The sequence below is a fragment of the Pongo abelii genome, chromosome 18 (assembly GCF_028885655.2).
Source record: "Pongo abelii isolate AG06213 chromosome 18, NHGRI_mPonAbe1-v2.0_pri, whole genome shotgun sequence".
Lineage (NCBI taxonomy): Eukaryota > Metazoa > Chordata > Mammalia > Primates > Hominidae > Pongo > Pongo abelii.
In genome coordinates, this window is record NC_072003.2 from 3759500 (window position 1) to 3773186 (window position 13687).

At 54.2% G+C, this 13687-nt stretch overlaps 1 protein-coding gene across 4 annotated transcripts in view; it reads right to left on the reverse strand.

Annotated features, from left to right (window-relative positions):
* Positions 1 to 10626: 10626 nt before the first annotated feature.
* Positions 10627 to 13687, reverse strand: part of SLX4 (SLX4 structure-specific endonuclease subunit) — a 30411-nt gene continuing 27350 nt past the window's right edge. For all 4 annotated transcript variants that reach the window (XM_054533341.1, XM_002826059.6, XM_054533340.2 and 1 more), the window contains exons 14-15: positions 12559 to 12972; positions 10627 to 12154 (exon numbers count right to left, since the gene is read on the reverse strand). In XM_054533341.1, the coding sequence (XP_054389316.1) occupies positions 11800 to 12154; positions 12559 to 12972 (769 nt within the window). In that variant the 3' untranslated portion in view covers positions 10627 to 11799. The remainder of the gene's footprint in view (positions 12155 to 12558; positions 12973 to 13687) is intronic.

Here is a 13687-nt window from a genome sequence, read left to right on the forward strand (position 1 = left end):
GGTGGAATAAACTGTGAGTGACAAACAGGCCTGGAATTCTAGGGGGAGGAGGAGCAGAGGTGGTAATTGGCGGCTGGGGAAGGCTGCTGTGAGAGGCCTCTGAGAAAAAGCTACCTAGGAGTAGAGAGGGTGAGAAAGAGTCATGCAGAGAGCTAGGGGAGGGGCATTTCAGGCCAAGGAAACAGCAAGTGCTTAGAGGAAATGTTGCTGGAACATGGTAAGTGAGCAAGTGGCACCACCCCCTCAGGGCTGGAAAAGCCAGTCACCATTGTTGTAAGGAGTTTGGATTTGTTCTAAGTGTGGAGGGGAGCCACTGTGGGGAGTGACATGAGCAATGGATATCAGATCTCTCCTGGAATCCATGAGCTACACTAAATGATTTTCTGATATTGAACCAACCTTGCATTCTAGAATACAGTCTTCAATTTGTATTATTAAATAGAAGATGTATATATTCCATATATGTAAAAAACATGTGGGCTAGCACAAGAATAGATACATAAGTCAATAGAACAGGATATAGAGACCAAGAACAAATATATATTTATATTATCTGCACATTAAGGAGTTTGGTAACATGACAAAAATAGCATTTCAAATCAGTGAAAATGGCATTGGGGCAGTTGACCAACCTATGAAAAATATTTTCCAGCTGTAATTCACATTAAACACAAAATTTATTTTCAGGTCAATTAAGGAGTTAAAAGTTGTAAACACAAAACCATAAAGGCACAATAAGAAAATATGAGATAATATTAGGTGAAGGCTTTTTACAGTGAGACGTAAAACTCAGAAGTCTCAGCCTGGGCAACATAGTGACACACCATCTCTACAAAAAAAAAAATAGGTGGGGCTGGTGGTGGGCACCTGTGGAACTAGCTATGGGGAGGCTGAGGTAGGAGGACCCCTTGAGCCCAGGAGGCTGAGGCTGCAGTGAGCTATGATTGTGCCACTGCAATCCAGCTTGGGTGACAGAGCAAGACCCTAGCTTTAAAAAAAAAAAAAAAAAAAAAAGAATTCATGAAGAGGGAGACTAGTAAATTTGCCTTAATGGAATTAAAATATTAAATAATTAAATATTTAGTTTGATATTAAATAATTAAAATATTTGCTGGGCATGGTGGCTCATGCCTGTAATCCCAGCACTTTGGGAGGCTGAGGCGGGTGGATCACAAGGTCAAGAGATCGAGACCAGCATGGCCAACATGGTGAAACTCTGTCTCTACTAAAAATACAAAAATTAGCTGGGCGTGGTGGCACGCACCTGTAGTCCCAGCTACTTGGGAGGCTGAGGCAGGAGAATTGCTTGAACCCAGGAGGCAGAGGTTGCAGTGAGCCAAGATGGCGCCACTGCACTCCAGCCTGGGTGACAGAGCAAGACTCCATCTCAAAAAATAATAATAATAATAAAAATATTTATAAGTAATAATAGATGCCATAAAGTTGAAAGAAAAACTGTAAGCCAGGAGTCAATATTTGCAACATACATGGAAAAATATGAATATCCTTAATATATAAAGAACTTATAAATCAATAATAAGTAACCAAACAGAATTATGAACCCCAAATGAAACAGAAAAAAGGACACATTTAATTCATAGAAGTATAAATGACCAAGATATTGAAAAGATGCTCAGTGTCACTAAGGATCAAGAAAAAAGCAAAAGAATGAACTATCATTTTTCATACATCTCATTGGTGAATATTATAAGAACATAACAGACTGCATTGGTGAGAACGTGGAGGTAGTGGGAAATTTTTTTTTTTTTTTTTTTTTTTTTTGAGACAGGATCTCACTGTGTCACCCAGGCTGGAGTGCAGTGGCATGATCAGGGTTCACTGCAGCCTCAACTTCACTGGGCTCAAGTGATCCTCCAAAGTAGCTGGGACTAGCTGGGACTACAGGCGCATGCTACCACACCCAGCTAATTTTTGTATTTTTTGTAGAGACAGGGTCTTGCCATGTTGCCTAGGCTGGTCTCCAACTTCTGGGGTCAAGCAATCTTCCCACCTTGGCCTCCCAAAGTGCTGGAATTACAGGCATGAGCCACTGTGCCAGGACTGTAGTGGGAATCTTAATTCATAGTGGGTGGAAGTATAAATCAGTATAACAATTCTGGATTATAATAACCATTATCTATTGTCATTAAATATCTTTTGTCCTAGAAATTCCACTTCTGGGAATTTATCCTAAAGAAATATGTGGGCCGGGCGCGGTGACTCACACCTGTAATCCTAGCACTTTGGGAGGCCAAGGCAGGCAGATCATCTGAGGTCAGGAGTTCGAGACCAGCCTGGCCAACATGGTGAAACCCCATCTCTACTAAAAATACAAAAATTAGCTGGGCATGGTGGCGGGTGCCCGTAATCCCAGCTACTCAGGAGCCTGAGGCAGGGAATTGCTTGAACCCAGGAGGCGGAGGTTGCAGTGAGCTGAGATGGTGCCACTGCACTCTAGCCTGGGCGATAGAGCGAGACTCTATCTCAAAAAAAAAAAAGAAAAAAATCAAATATCTAGGAATAAATCTAGCAAAAATTTGCAAGACCTCTATACTGAAAACTATAAAACATTACTGAGAGAAATTAAAAAACATCGAAAGGAGGGATGGAGGCTGGGCACCATGGCTCACCCCTGTAATCCCAGCACTTTGGGAGGCCAAGGTGGGTGGACTGCTTGAGTCCAGGAGTTTGAGACCAGCCTGAGCAACATGGGCAAAACCCTGTCTCTATAAAAAGTACAAAAAAAAAAAAAAAAATTAGCTGAGCACGGTGGCACATGCCGGTAATCCCAGCTACTCAGGAAGCTGAGGTGGGAGGATCGCTTAACTCCCGCCATCAAGGCTGCAGTGAGCTGAGATCTCACCACTCCACTCCAGCCTGGGTGACAGAGCAAGACCCTGTCTCACAAAAAAAAAAAAAAAAAAAATAGCTAGCAATTATCTAAACATTCAAAGGTATGTCAGCCCAAATGAAGCCGTGCTACTGACTGCCTGATATGCCAGAGTCCAGGATATGGGGGTCTCTGTCCTTCACTCCACTGTGTGACATTAGGGTGTGGCCCAGCTGGACACAGCCTCCTGTTGTTGGATGTCCACGTGCACCTACTAGGTGACCAGCCCTGCTGCTGGGGGTGGGAGTGGCCAGGAGGATGAGCGGACTGTGTGGAAGAAGTCCCAGCTCAGGGCCTCTCAGCTCTGGTGGGGCATCATCTGGAGTCTTATTGATTGATTGATTTAAAATTTTGGTAAAATACACATAGCACAAAATTTACCATTTTAACCATTTTAAAAATAATTTTCCTTAAAAAATAGAGACAGGGTCTTGCTTTGTCGCTAAAAAATAAAGACAGGGTCCTGCTTTGTTGCCCAGGCTGGAGTGCAGTGGTACAATCTTGGCTCACTGCAGCCTCGACCTCCTGGGCTCAAGTGATTCTCCCACCTCAGCCTCCCAAGTAGCTGGGATTACAGGTGAGGACTACCATGCTTGGCCCATTGTAACCATTTTATCTTTTTTTTTTTTTTTAGAGACAGTCTCACTCTGTTGCCTAGGCTGGAGTGTCGTGGCACCATCTCGGCTCACTGCAACCTCTGCCTCCTGGGTTCAAGTGATTCTCCCGCCTCAGGCTCCTGAGTAACTGGGATTATAGGCACCACCATCAATACCGTTTGTATTTTTGTAGAGACAGGGTTTCACCATGTTGGCCAGGCTGGTCTTGAACTCCTGACCTCCAAAAGTGCTGGGATTACAGGTGTGAACCACTGCGCCCGGCCTTGTGGAGCACGGTTTTTAAATAACCAATGCTTGGCCTGACCACCCAGAGATTTGATTGGTCTGGCATGGGCCCCACGTGGATCTAGTTTAAGCTCCTCAGGTGATTCTAACCAGAGCTGAGAACCTCGGGACCCGAGCGGGGCTGGGAGAGGAATGAGGGAGGGACAGTGCTGGCAGGAGTGAGGGGTTGGGGCGAAGCAGGACTCACAAATGCCTGGGAAGGCGGGGGCCAGGGTGTAGGGGGCTGGCGAGCACCCCTGCCTCTGCGGCCTCATTAGTCTCTCAGTGTTGGGGGTCAGCACTCCCTCCTGATCAGACACCCATCTTTGTGGCTCCATAACCTTGGGTCCAGGGTTGCCAGATTCAGCAAATTAAAATACAAGACAAAGCTGGGCGCAGTGGCTCATGCCTGTAATCCCAACACTTTGGGAGGCTGAGGTGGGCAGATCACCTTGAGGTCAGGAGTTCAAGACCAGCCTGACCAACATGGCGAAACCCCGTCTCTACTAAAAATACAAACATTAGCTGGGCGTGGTGGTGGATGTCTGTAGTCCCTGCTACTCTGGGGGCTGAGGCAGGAGAATCGCCTGAACTCAGGAGGTGGAAGCTGCAGTGAGCCGAGATCACGCCACTGCACTCCAGCCTGGGTGACAGAGCGAGACTGTCTCAAAAAATAATGATAAAATAAAATATGAGATCTCCACAAATAATTAAATTTCAGATAAACGACATATAATTTTTAGTATAAGCATAGCTCATGTCATACTGGAGACATACTTATACTAAAGAAATGGATTATCTGAAATTCACATTTGACCGAGTGTCCTGTATCTGATCTGGCATCCCTGCTCAGGCCCCACTCAGACGACACCTGGCTTTCACCCTTGGACACTTTCCCTAAGAAGGACAGAGGAGGGGGTGCAGGTGAACCAACGCCCCCCCCCATTGCCAGCACCTCCCAGGGCCAGCCCCAGAGGCTGATGGTGGCTGGTTACCTGGCTGCCACCACTTCCAGGCCCTGCACGCAGCCCTGACATCCCCCTGGCAGGCTGGAGCCTTCCACAGACCTCTCAGCAGAGTGAGGTCGTGAGGCCACAGACGCCACTGTGGATGGTCAGGCGGCCCCTGTGAGCGCAGCTGAAAGACAGAGAGACCGAGGACAGGTGGGCCTCGGGTTGCTTTGGGGGATCTGAAGGCCAGAGGTCGCTCCACAGCTGGTTTGAGCTGCCGTGAGCAGGGCAAGGCCAGAGGGACGAGTAGGTGCCACTGCTGCCTCCTCCCCGGGAGCCTCCCAGGTAACACCAGGGTTCACCCCTAGAGCTTTGTCTGTGAGCAAAGGTGGACCTGAGGCCTTCCTGGTGTGGTGTGGGCTCAGGCCCAGTCCCTCAGGCTCAGCAAGTGGGCTGCTGCCTCATTCCTGAGAAGCCTCAGTCCCGACGGACTAGCTGCCTCTGCCCATCACCGGCCCACCTGATCTGTGCCTCAGTCCTCGCCGGGACCTGCTGGGTCCTTCCCTGCCACTTGGCGCCCGGGTGGGACTTCCCGGTGCTGGCCGCCCACCTGGGCTGCCGGTGTCTCCCGCCACGGCTGCTTGGATGCTGCTCTTTTCCCACATCCTGCCCCTGCCCCCTCCCAGGGCCTCGGAATTCAGGACTCGGTTCTCTCGAGGTGGTCCCAGCATCATCACTTGAGCTCAAAAGCCTTCCCGAAGGAAGAAGGAAGTGGCGCCTGCACCTCAGGGCCCTACCCTGCTCACTGCACGGACCCCTGGAGTCCAAGGGATGGAGAGGCCCAGGCCTGGGGAGCCCAGCACCCTGGGACAGAAGAAAGGGGTGCAGCCTGCAGCCTGTGATGGCCAACAGTGAGCCCCAGGCTCGGGGGGCACCTCCAGGGAGGGGACCAGAAAGGACACCAGGGCCCCTGGAGCCTGGCCATAGGGGAAGACCCTGCAGCCAACACCCAGGCTGGCCCAGGGCAGTGGCACTTCTTCCGAGAAGGCCTCTGCGGTTGCCATCTCTCTCTACCCTTGTCTCACCCAAGGCTGTGGGTGGGAGAGGCCCTGGGGCTGCCCACTCACCTGGGGGCGGCACCTGCACCCTCCCTGCCCCTCAAGACCTCACCCCTCCTGTGCTGTCACCTCCATCTACAGGTGGGGAACTGAGGCCCAGAGAAGTAGCCTCCCATGGGGAGTCCCAGTGCCAGGAAGGGTGCCCAGGTCTGTTTATTCCCCGGACTGTGGCTCAGCATCACCACCGCCTGCCCGCAGCACCTTCAAGATGCTTCCTGCTCCTCCTGGGCCATCACTGGTACCTGGGGGAGCTGGGCTTTGTCTCTGCTACCTGTCCTGGGCCATTCTTAGGCACCTGTTTTTTCTTTTCTTTTCTTTTTTTTGTTTTGTTTTGTTTTGGAGACAGAGTCTCGCTTTGTCACCCAGGATTGAGTGCAGTGGCTCGATCTCAGCTCACTGTAACCTCCGCCTCCTGAGTTCAAGCGATTCTCCTGCCTCAGCCTCTCGAGTAGCTAGGATTACAGGCGTCTGCCAACATGCCTGGCTAATTTATTTTTTATTTTTAGTAGAGATGGGGTTTCACCATGTTGGCCAGGCTGGTCTCAAAGTCCTGACCTCAAGTGATCCGCCCACCTTGGCCTCCCAAAGTGTTGGGATTACAGGTATGAGCCACCGTGCCTCACCACATCTGTTTTTTCTACAGCATGAGCCAGTCCTGCCCCAGGAGACACCTTCTTGGAGTCTCGTGGAGTCTCCCCAGTCCTCCTCCCCAGAGTAGCTCAGGCCTTAAGGCCACTGTCCTTCCTGCCAGCGTCCCTTCTCCCTCCCCTGCCCTGCACTGAGGTCACCTGGACCCAACGTACCTCCCGGGCCTCAATGCTGCTCCAGGGACACCAAGACTGGGGGGCCTGGGGGCGTCCATCTCCGTGCTCCTGGGCTCCAGCTGGGTGGTGGTGGATGCCCTGGGAATCCCTGTGCCAGCCTGAGTTCTCAGGACCAGGGATCAGGGCACTTACCACGCCAAGCAACCAACCATGTGGGGGCCGAGAGCAGTGCAGCCCCGACCTTCTGCAGCCCCGCCGAGCCCACCGGCTGTCCCTGTGGTCCTGGGTCCTCACCTCTTCCTGTGCTGGGCTCCACCTCATTCTTCCTTCCTGTCTAATTTCAACAGCCAACAGCCTCGCAGACACATCGAGGAGCCGGGGCTCCCTGGTTTGGTCACCGCCCCCGTGTAAGTCAAGTGCGGGGGCGATGCTGGGGGTCTTGACTCTGGGACTAAGTGTCCCTGCAGGTGGCATGCTCAGGATAAAGTGGCCGGTGCCAAGGTTGTTGACATATCATCTCCATCCCGCCAAAAAGGAAGCTGCCCCGCCATCAATAAATGCTTGTTTTCAGGCGGGTGGTCAGGAAATCAAGTGAGCAGCCTGAGGTCACGCAACTAGAGGGTGACCCCAGCAGGACTGGACTGCGCCCTCCCACATCCAGGCCACGCCTGTGGCCCTCCTTATTTATTTCTTTATTTGAGACAGAGTCTTGCTCTGCCGCCCAGGCTGGAGTGCAATGGCACGATCTCGGCTCACTGCAACCTCCCCCTCCCAGGTTCAAGAGATTCTCCTGCCTCAGCCTCCTGAGTAGCTGGGATTATGGGCATGCGCCACCATTCCCCGCTAATATTTGTATTTTTAGTAGAGGAGGGGTTTCGCCATGTTGGCCAGGCTGGTCTTGATCGCCTGACCTTGGGTGATCCACCCACCTTGGCCTCCCAAAGGGGTGAGATTACAGGCGTGAGCCACTGCGCCCAGCCTATTTACTTTTTGAGACAAGATCTTGCTCTGTCACCCAGACTGGAGTGCAGTGGTGTGATCTCGGCTCATTGTAGCCTCTACCTCCTGGGGCTCAAGCGATCCTCCTGCCTTGGCCTCCCAAAACACGGAGATTACAGGTGTGAGCCACTGTGCTCCCTCTTTTAACACCTCTTGCTTTCTTCTCTCTCTGTCACCCAGTAGGCACCTCTGACTCAGCTGTGCCCCATAACATCTTCCTGTGAGCAAAGGGCTCCCCAGAGGCAGGTCACCTGTACCCTAAGAGGAAACAGCAAAATGTTGCCGTCCGCGGCAGGAGATCACACTCGGCCCCTGGAAGTGGACCTCAGTGGGTGGCCTGCCCTGACAGGGAAGGGCGTGAGGGGGAAGGACATGGGCCAGAGCAAGCCACATGAGAAAAATGACAATAAAGGAAAAGTATGGGACGTCCACTGGGGACAGGGAGCAAGCAACGTGGGGCCACTGAGGGAAGCAGGTGACAAGGTGGGAGCCAAGGGACAGGGGTCTTGGGGTCTGAATTTTCCTCAGCAAGCAAGTGGGAGCCAGCAATGGTTGTAGAGCAGGAGAGTAGTGGATCTGGACTCATAGAGCAACTTGTGGCTCAGGGGAGGTGGGAGGGTTAGCTGGTTTCCCAGAGCTTGTGTGGGTGATGGGGGAGAGGGAACTGAGGCAGCAGACCAGAAGTACTCCTGCACATTCCCCTGCCTGCCTGCCTTCTTTTCCCTCCTTCCTCTCCCTCCCTCCCAACAATGCTTTCTGAACACCCAGGAACCTGCTGGGTGCTGGGAGGACACGATGGCCCCTCGAGAAAGCTGCCTGAGGCTCCAGGCTGGCAGAGTGCAGACCCGGCAGCTGCAGCCTCGGCTGTGGGGAGCAGCAAAGGTGCCTGAAACCAGGCCGCCCACAGGATGTTGGAAACCGCAGGGCCCGGTGGGTATCCGTCACATGAAAGGGGCCAGAGGCTCACTCTGCCTCCCTTCGTGGCTCGGGGGGATGGATGCGGAGCCCGAGAGGACACAGCCTCATCCACGGGATCTCGGGGAGCAGCCCAGCTCAGCCCAGCCCAGCCCTGCCCCTGTTCCTCCCCCTCGCAGGAATGTCCATCAGTCCACACAGGGCTGGTCCCGTTCCCCACTCTGCCCACTCTGCTGAGAACCAGGTGGGCCGTCCTCCTGGCTCCTGGTGGAGGCGGGGGTGCTGGGCTGGGGGCTCCCTAACTGTTCTCACTCTGGGGCTTTCTGTCCACCCAGAGCTGGGGTCAGCCAGACAGGCAGCGACCTTAGCCCTTCCTAACTCAGCAACAGCGCGAGGCCCCTGCCTGCAGGCTCTTTCTCTGTGAGTGCCCTCGCCTGGGCCCAGGCTGGGCTGTGGCTCCCCTGTGACTGCCTTGAAGGGTTGTGCCCAAGCCATGCCAGGTTGGGGCCACCAAAAGTGACGATGGACAGACCCTTGTTTTCTGATTTAGTTGTTACCAATGAAAGTTCTACTGCCAGTCTTTTCTTTTCCCCCTTTAGAAATTTTTTTAATATTGTTTTCAAAATAGAGATTTGGCCTTACTATGTTGCCCAGGCTGGTCTCAAACTCCTGGGCTCAAGTGATCCTCCTGCCTTGGCCTCCCAAAGCACTGGAATGACATGTGGGAGCTACCGCACCTGGCATGCCAGCTTCCTTCTCAGTCATTCCTGGAAGGTAACTCTCTCTCGCCTTGTCCACGAAGTGGCCCCATTACCTGCCAGTCTTGCTGCAGGTGCTGTGAAAAGGCATTTTCCATCTGTCAGCTGGACCTAGTTTTATGCTGCCCGGGTCAGCGTCATCCCTGTGGCAGGGGCCAGGTCTATTCCTGGATGCCACCACGCCTCTGTGGGTTCCTGCAGTGACTCCTTCAACCCTTTCCCTCTGGAGGCATCAGCTGCTTCACGGCTTGTTTCAGGACAAGGAAATGCTGCTTTGTACAGGTTCAGGGCCAGCATCCAGTCCCCTGGCCGGGTGGCAGTGCATAAACCGAGCCTCTGCCCAGCGCTGGTCCCTGTCAGCCCAGGGAGCGTCCAGCAGCCCCAACTGAATCCAAGGTCGCCGCAAGGCTGGAATCCAGTCCCCAGGCCATGCCTCCACCAGCCTTGGGCTCACACTGCACTCAAGGCTCCTAACCCAGCTTCTTAACTACTTGGAACCCCTCCCCCAACCCATCTTTACCAGCCTTGAAGTTCTGAACTTTCAAGTCATGGCACACAACACATGCTTCCCCAAACCACAAACCCTGCGAGGCCGGACAGGGGCCCCGAGTCCCCCACCTTCACCACTCCCTCTGGCTTCCCTAACACCAGGGAGGGGGATCAGCCCGTCAAGGAAGCAGCGCTTGATGCCTTCCAAAACAGGCCAGCGGCCAGCCTCAGATTGATCACAGCAGATCTCAGGCTTGCAAATTGTTCGCCCCGGGCACTGTAAGCTGGGAGGCCTGGGCCTCTCAGCTGGTTCACGTGCCAGGACATAGTATGCGTGCCAGAAACCACATTTCACCCCCTAAACGCTGCTCGGCCCTAAGACGCAGCTCACAAACCCCTCTTCTGGGAGGCTGTCCCTGACACGGCCCTTCAGGAAACCGCAGCCCGACTCCCCACCAGGCTGGGATAGGCCAGCATCTGTCTCCTCCACTGGACTGGACGCATTGGTAAAGGCACATGCTGTCTCGGTGAGTTGTGGGGTGGGCTGAGTGGTGGGGGTGGGGCCTGAATCTGCTTTTGTAGCAACTCCCGGCTGAGGCAGCGCTGGGGGTGCTTGGGCCCCACTTCGAGGAGCGGGGGCTGGAGCTTGGCAACCGGCCAGGGTTCTGTTGGATGCGGGTGTGTGGATTAATGGATGAACATCTGCATCTCTGGTCTAGGAACTGAAATGAGAGAGCAGGCCCAGGTTACTCCGAAGTAAAGGGCAGGTGCAAGGTGGGGGCTTTTGCAGGCGTGGGGCAGGGGCTGAGGGGCCAGGTCCCACCTGTTTCCCTCGTGATCTCCCTGGAATGTGGCAGCCAGATTTTAATAAAGCCTTTTTGGTTTATTGCACATCATATAAAACTGACTGCACTGTATTTGAAACAGACGAGGACATACACAAGGATGGAGAGACCAAGGTTTCCTTCTTTTCTGGCTCTCATCTTCCTCCACGCTGCTCCTGAGGCTGGAGGCAGCTTTAACCCAAAGAATGGAACCCGCTAGTGAACATGTTTGTTTTGTGGTGGCATCAGAGTTGTTCTGGGCCCTTGTGCACTGTCCAGTTTGGAGACTGCTGGTAACAATGACAAGTGTCCGGGTAGCACAGCTGGGCCAGGAGAGCTGCATCTGGGCTGTGGCAGTGCAGGGAGCCTGAGGACACCTGGTCTCAGGCTGGTAGTGGCTGGGGTTGGCCTGAGTGCTGAGGAGAACGGGCCCGGGCTGCTGGGGCAGGCTGGACCTGACGTCCATCTCAGAACAGACATGTGGGGCAGCTGTGCCCAGGACTGGTGGGCTCAGAGGGTGGCAAATGTGGCAGAATAGGCCATGCCCTGGCCAGCTGGTGATGGCCCACTGCCCCCGGGACACCTGAGGGCCCTACTGGGTTAAAGGGAGACACACTGGGCTGGGCACAGTGGCTCACGCCTGTAATCCCAGCACTTTGGGAGGCCGCAGCAGGCGGATTGCCTGAGCTCCGGAGTTTGTGACCAGCCTGAGCAACATGGTGAAACCCCGTTTCTACTAAAATATAAAAAATTAGCTGGGCGTGGCAGCATGTGCCTGTAGTCCCAGCTATCTGGGAGGCTGAGGCAGGAGAATTGCTTGAACCTGGGAGGCGGAGGTTGCAGTGAGCCGAGATTGTGCCACTGCACTCCAGCCTAGGCGACAGAGCAAGACTCTATCTCAAAAAAAAAAAAAGAAAAAAAGAAAACGAAAACCAAAAAGGGAGACACACTGTGAGCACGGACAGAGGAAGGGGCTGGAGTCTCTAAATCCAGTGGGTGACATGCTCCAAATGCCACTCTAGAAAGCAGAGCCCAGAGGAGGAAGCCCTGGATTGGGCTGTGGTCATCATCACAGTGCAGAGCTGAGGTGGTCCCCAGGCCCAGAAATGCCTGTGGAGGCCTGACCCACGCTGGGTGTCCCAGGTCCTCCCTGCAAATGGCGGGGGTGGGGGCTGCTGATGGCAGGATGGGCTGGGGTTGGGAAGGCCCCATCAGTTCCGCTCCGTCTTCTTCTTGCCCCGAGGCTGCCGCCTCCTGCCCTGGAGCTTCTCCCTGCGGGTGGCGGCGGTGGTAAAGGTGATACAGTGGGTGTCAAGGAAGTCCAACAGCCTGCGCGAGGACACACGGAGGCCGTTCTGCTTCAGCTCTGCCTGCAGCTCCCCCAGCTCAAAGGGCTGGTACAGCAGCACCTTCTGGTACAGGGCCGGCTTGGAGCGGATGTAGCATCTCAGCGCCTCGTCCGTGTCCGCCGCCTGCATGGCTGCCTGTGAGGCACTGACCTCCTCCTCGCCCTCCTCCTCTTCACCTGCAGACTCAAATGCCGCTCCAAACTCACAGGAGGAAGAACTGAAAAGAGCCAGACCAGGACGTTTTACAACCCCTTTCTCTCTGGCCCCTGAGACCATGAGCCTCTTTAAAGGAAGGAGGGTGTCTACGGGTCCCACGGAGCCTGGCCTGTGGCACGATCCCCAGCAAGGCAGGACGGGCCTGAGAGATCCCTGCAGGCTACTCCAGCGGGATCCTGCCCCAGCCAGAAATGTCTAGCATGTGGGGCAGGAACCAGGAGGCTTGCGCAGGGCTGGGGTCAGGGAACCAGCCCCCTAAACCCACCTGGTTTTCCCATAGGTCAAACCCAGAAGGTGACGGGGGTTTTTGAAGATTGGCCATTAGGGCCTCACTCGTGCCAACCCTCACGCCCACGGGCCAGAGGATACATGAGGCCACCGACCCCATCGCATCCACCCGGTTACCTCTGTGAGCTCAAGGAGCTGTCACTGCCATCCACAGAGGTGGCCACGGATTCTTGAGAGGCTGGGATCTTGGCGTCATCATCGAGGCCTGGAGGTGCCTCCTTGGTGGGCGACCTGCTTGGGGGTGTGATGCTTTCATGATGCTTCCTTGGATGTCGGGGGCCCTTGGTCTTAGCAGGTCCTTTGGGCCTATGGGCCCCGGGTCCTGTGGTGGCCTCCTGCTGGGCATGGACCCCTGCCCTTGAAGGCTTGTGGGTCTGGGAGGCGAGGGTCTGGCAGCGAGGTGCCTGCAATAGCGGCTGTGAGGACTGGCTCTCGTCCTCCGAGTCTGAGTCCAGGGTCTGGTGAGTGTACTGGAATATCTCCTTCAGCTTCAGAACCATCTGGCGTTTAGGCAGAGGGCGGACTCCAAACCTGACGGAGGGACAGGTGGATCTCAGGACCCACCCACACAGCTGGTCCACGCTCCACAATGTTCCCTATCTTAGCAAAGAGTGATACCCAATGCATTCAGCGAATGGCTTGTGTGACAAACCATAGATGCCTGACTTCTGTGAGCATCGGAGGTTAGTGTCTATTCTAGGCGCCAACTAAGCTTACTCCAAATATTCCAAAAGAAACATTGCCAGCCAGGCACAATGGCTCACGCCTACAATCCCAGCACTTTGGGAGGCTGAGGCAGGAGGACAGTTTGAGCTCAGGAGTTCGAGGACAGCCTGGGCAACATAGCAAGACCCCGCCTCTACAAAAAATACAAAAATGAGCCAGGCATGGCGGTGTCACCTGTAGTCCCAGCTACTTGGAAGGATGAGGTAGGATCGCTTAAGCCTGGGAGGTTGAGGCTACAGTGAGCCAAGATCACATCACTGTACTCCAGCCTGGGCAGCAGAGTGAGATCCTGTCTCCAAAAATAAAAAATCAACAAAAGATATGCTGCTCCCAGTTCTGAGGGATGGTGGCAGCAGCAGCTTCCCCGGGTGCCCGAGTGGAAGAGCAGTGTCATATGGATGTGAGAGTTAAATGTTCTTTAAAAAAAAAATCAGGCCTCCGCTGGGCGCAGTGGCTCACGCCTGTAATCCCAGCATTTTGGGAGGCCGAGGCGGGTGGATCATGTGGTCAGGAGTTCGAG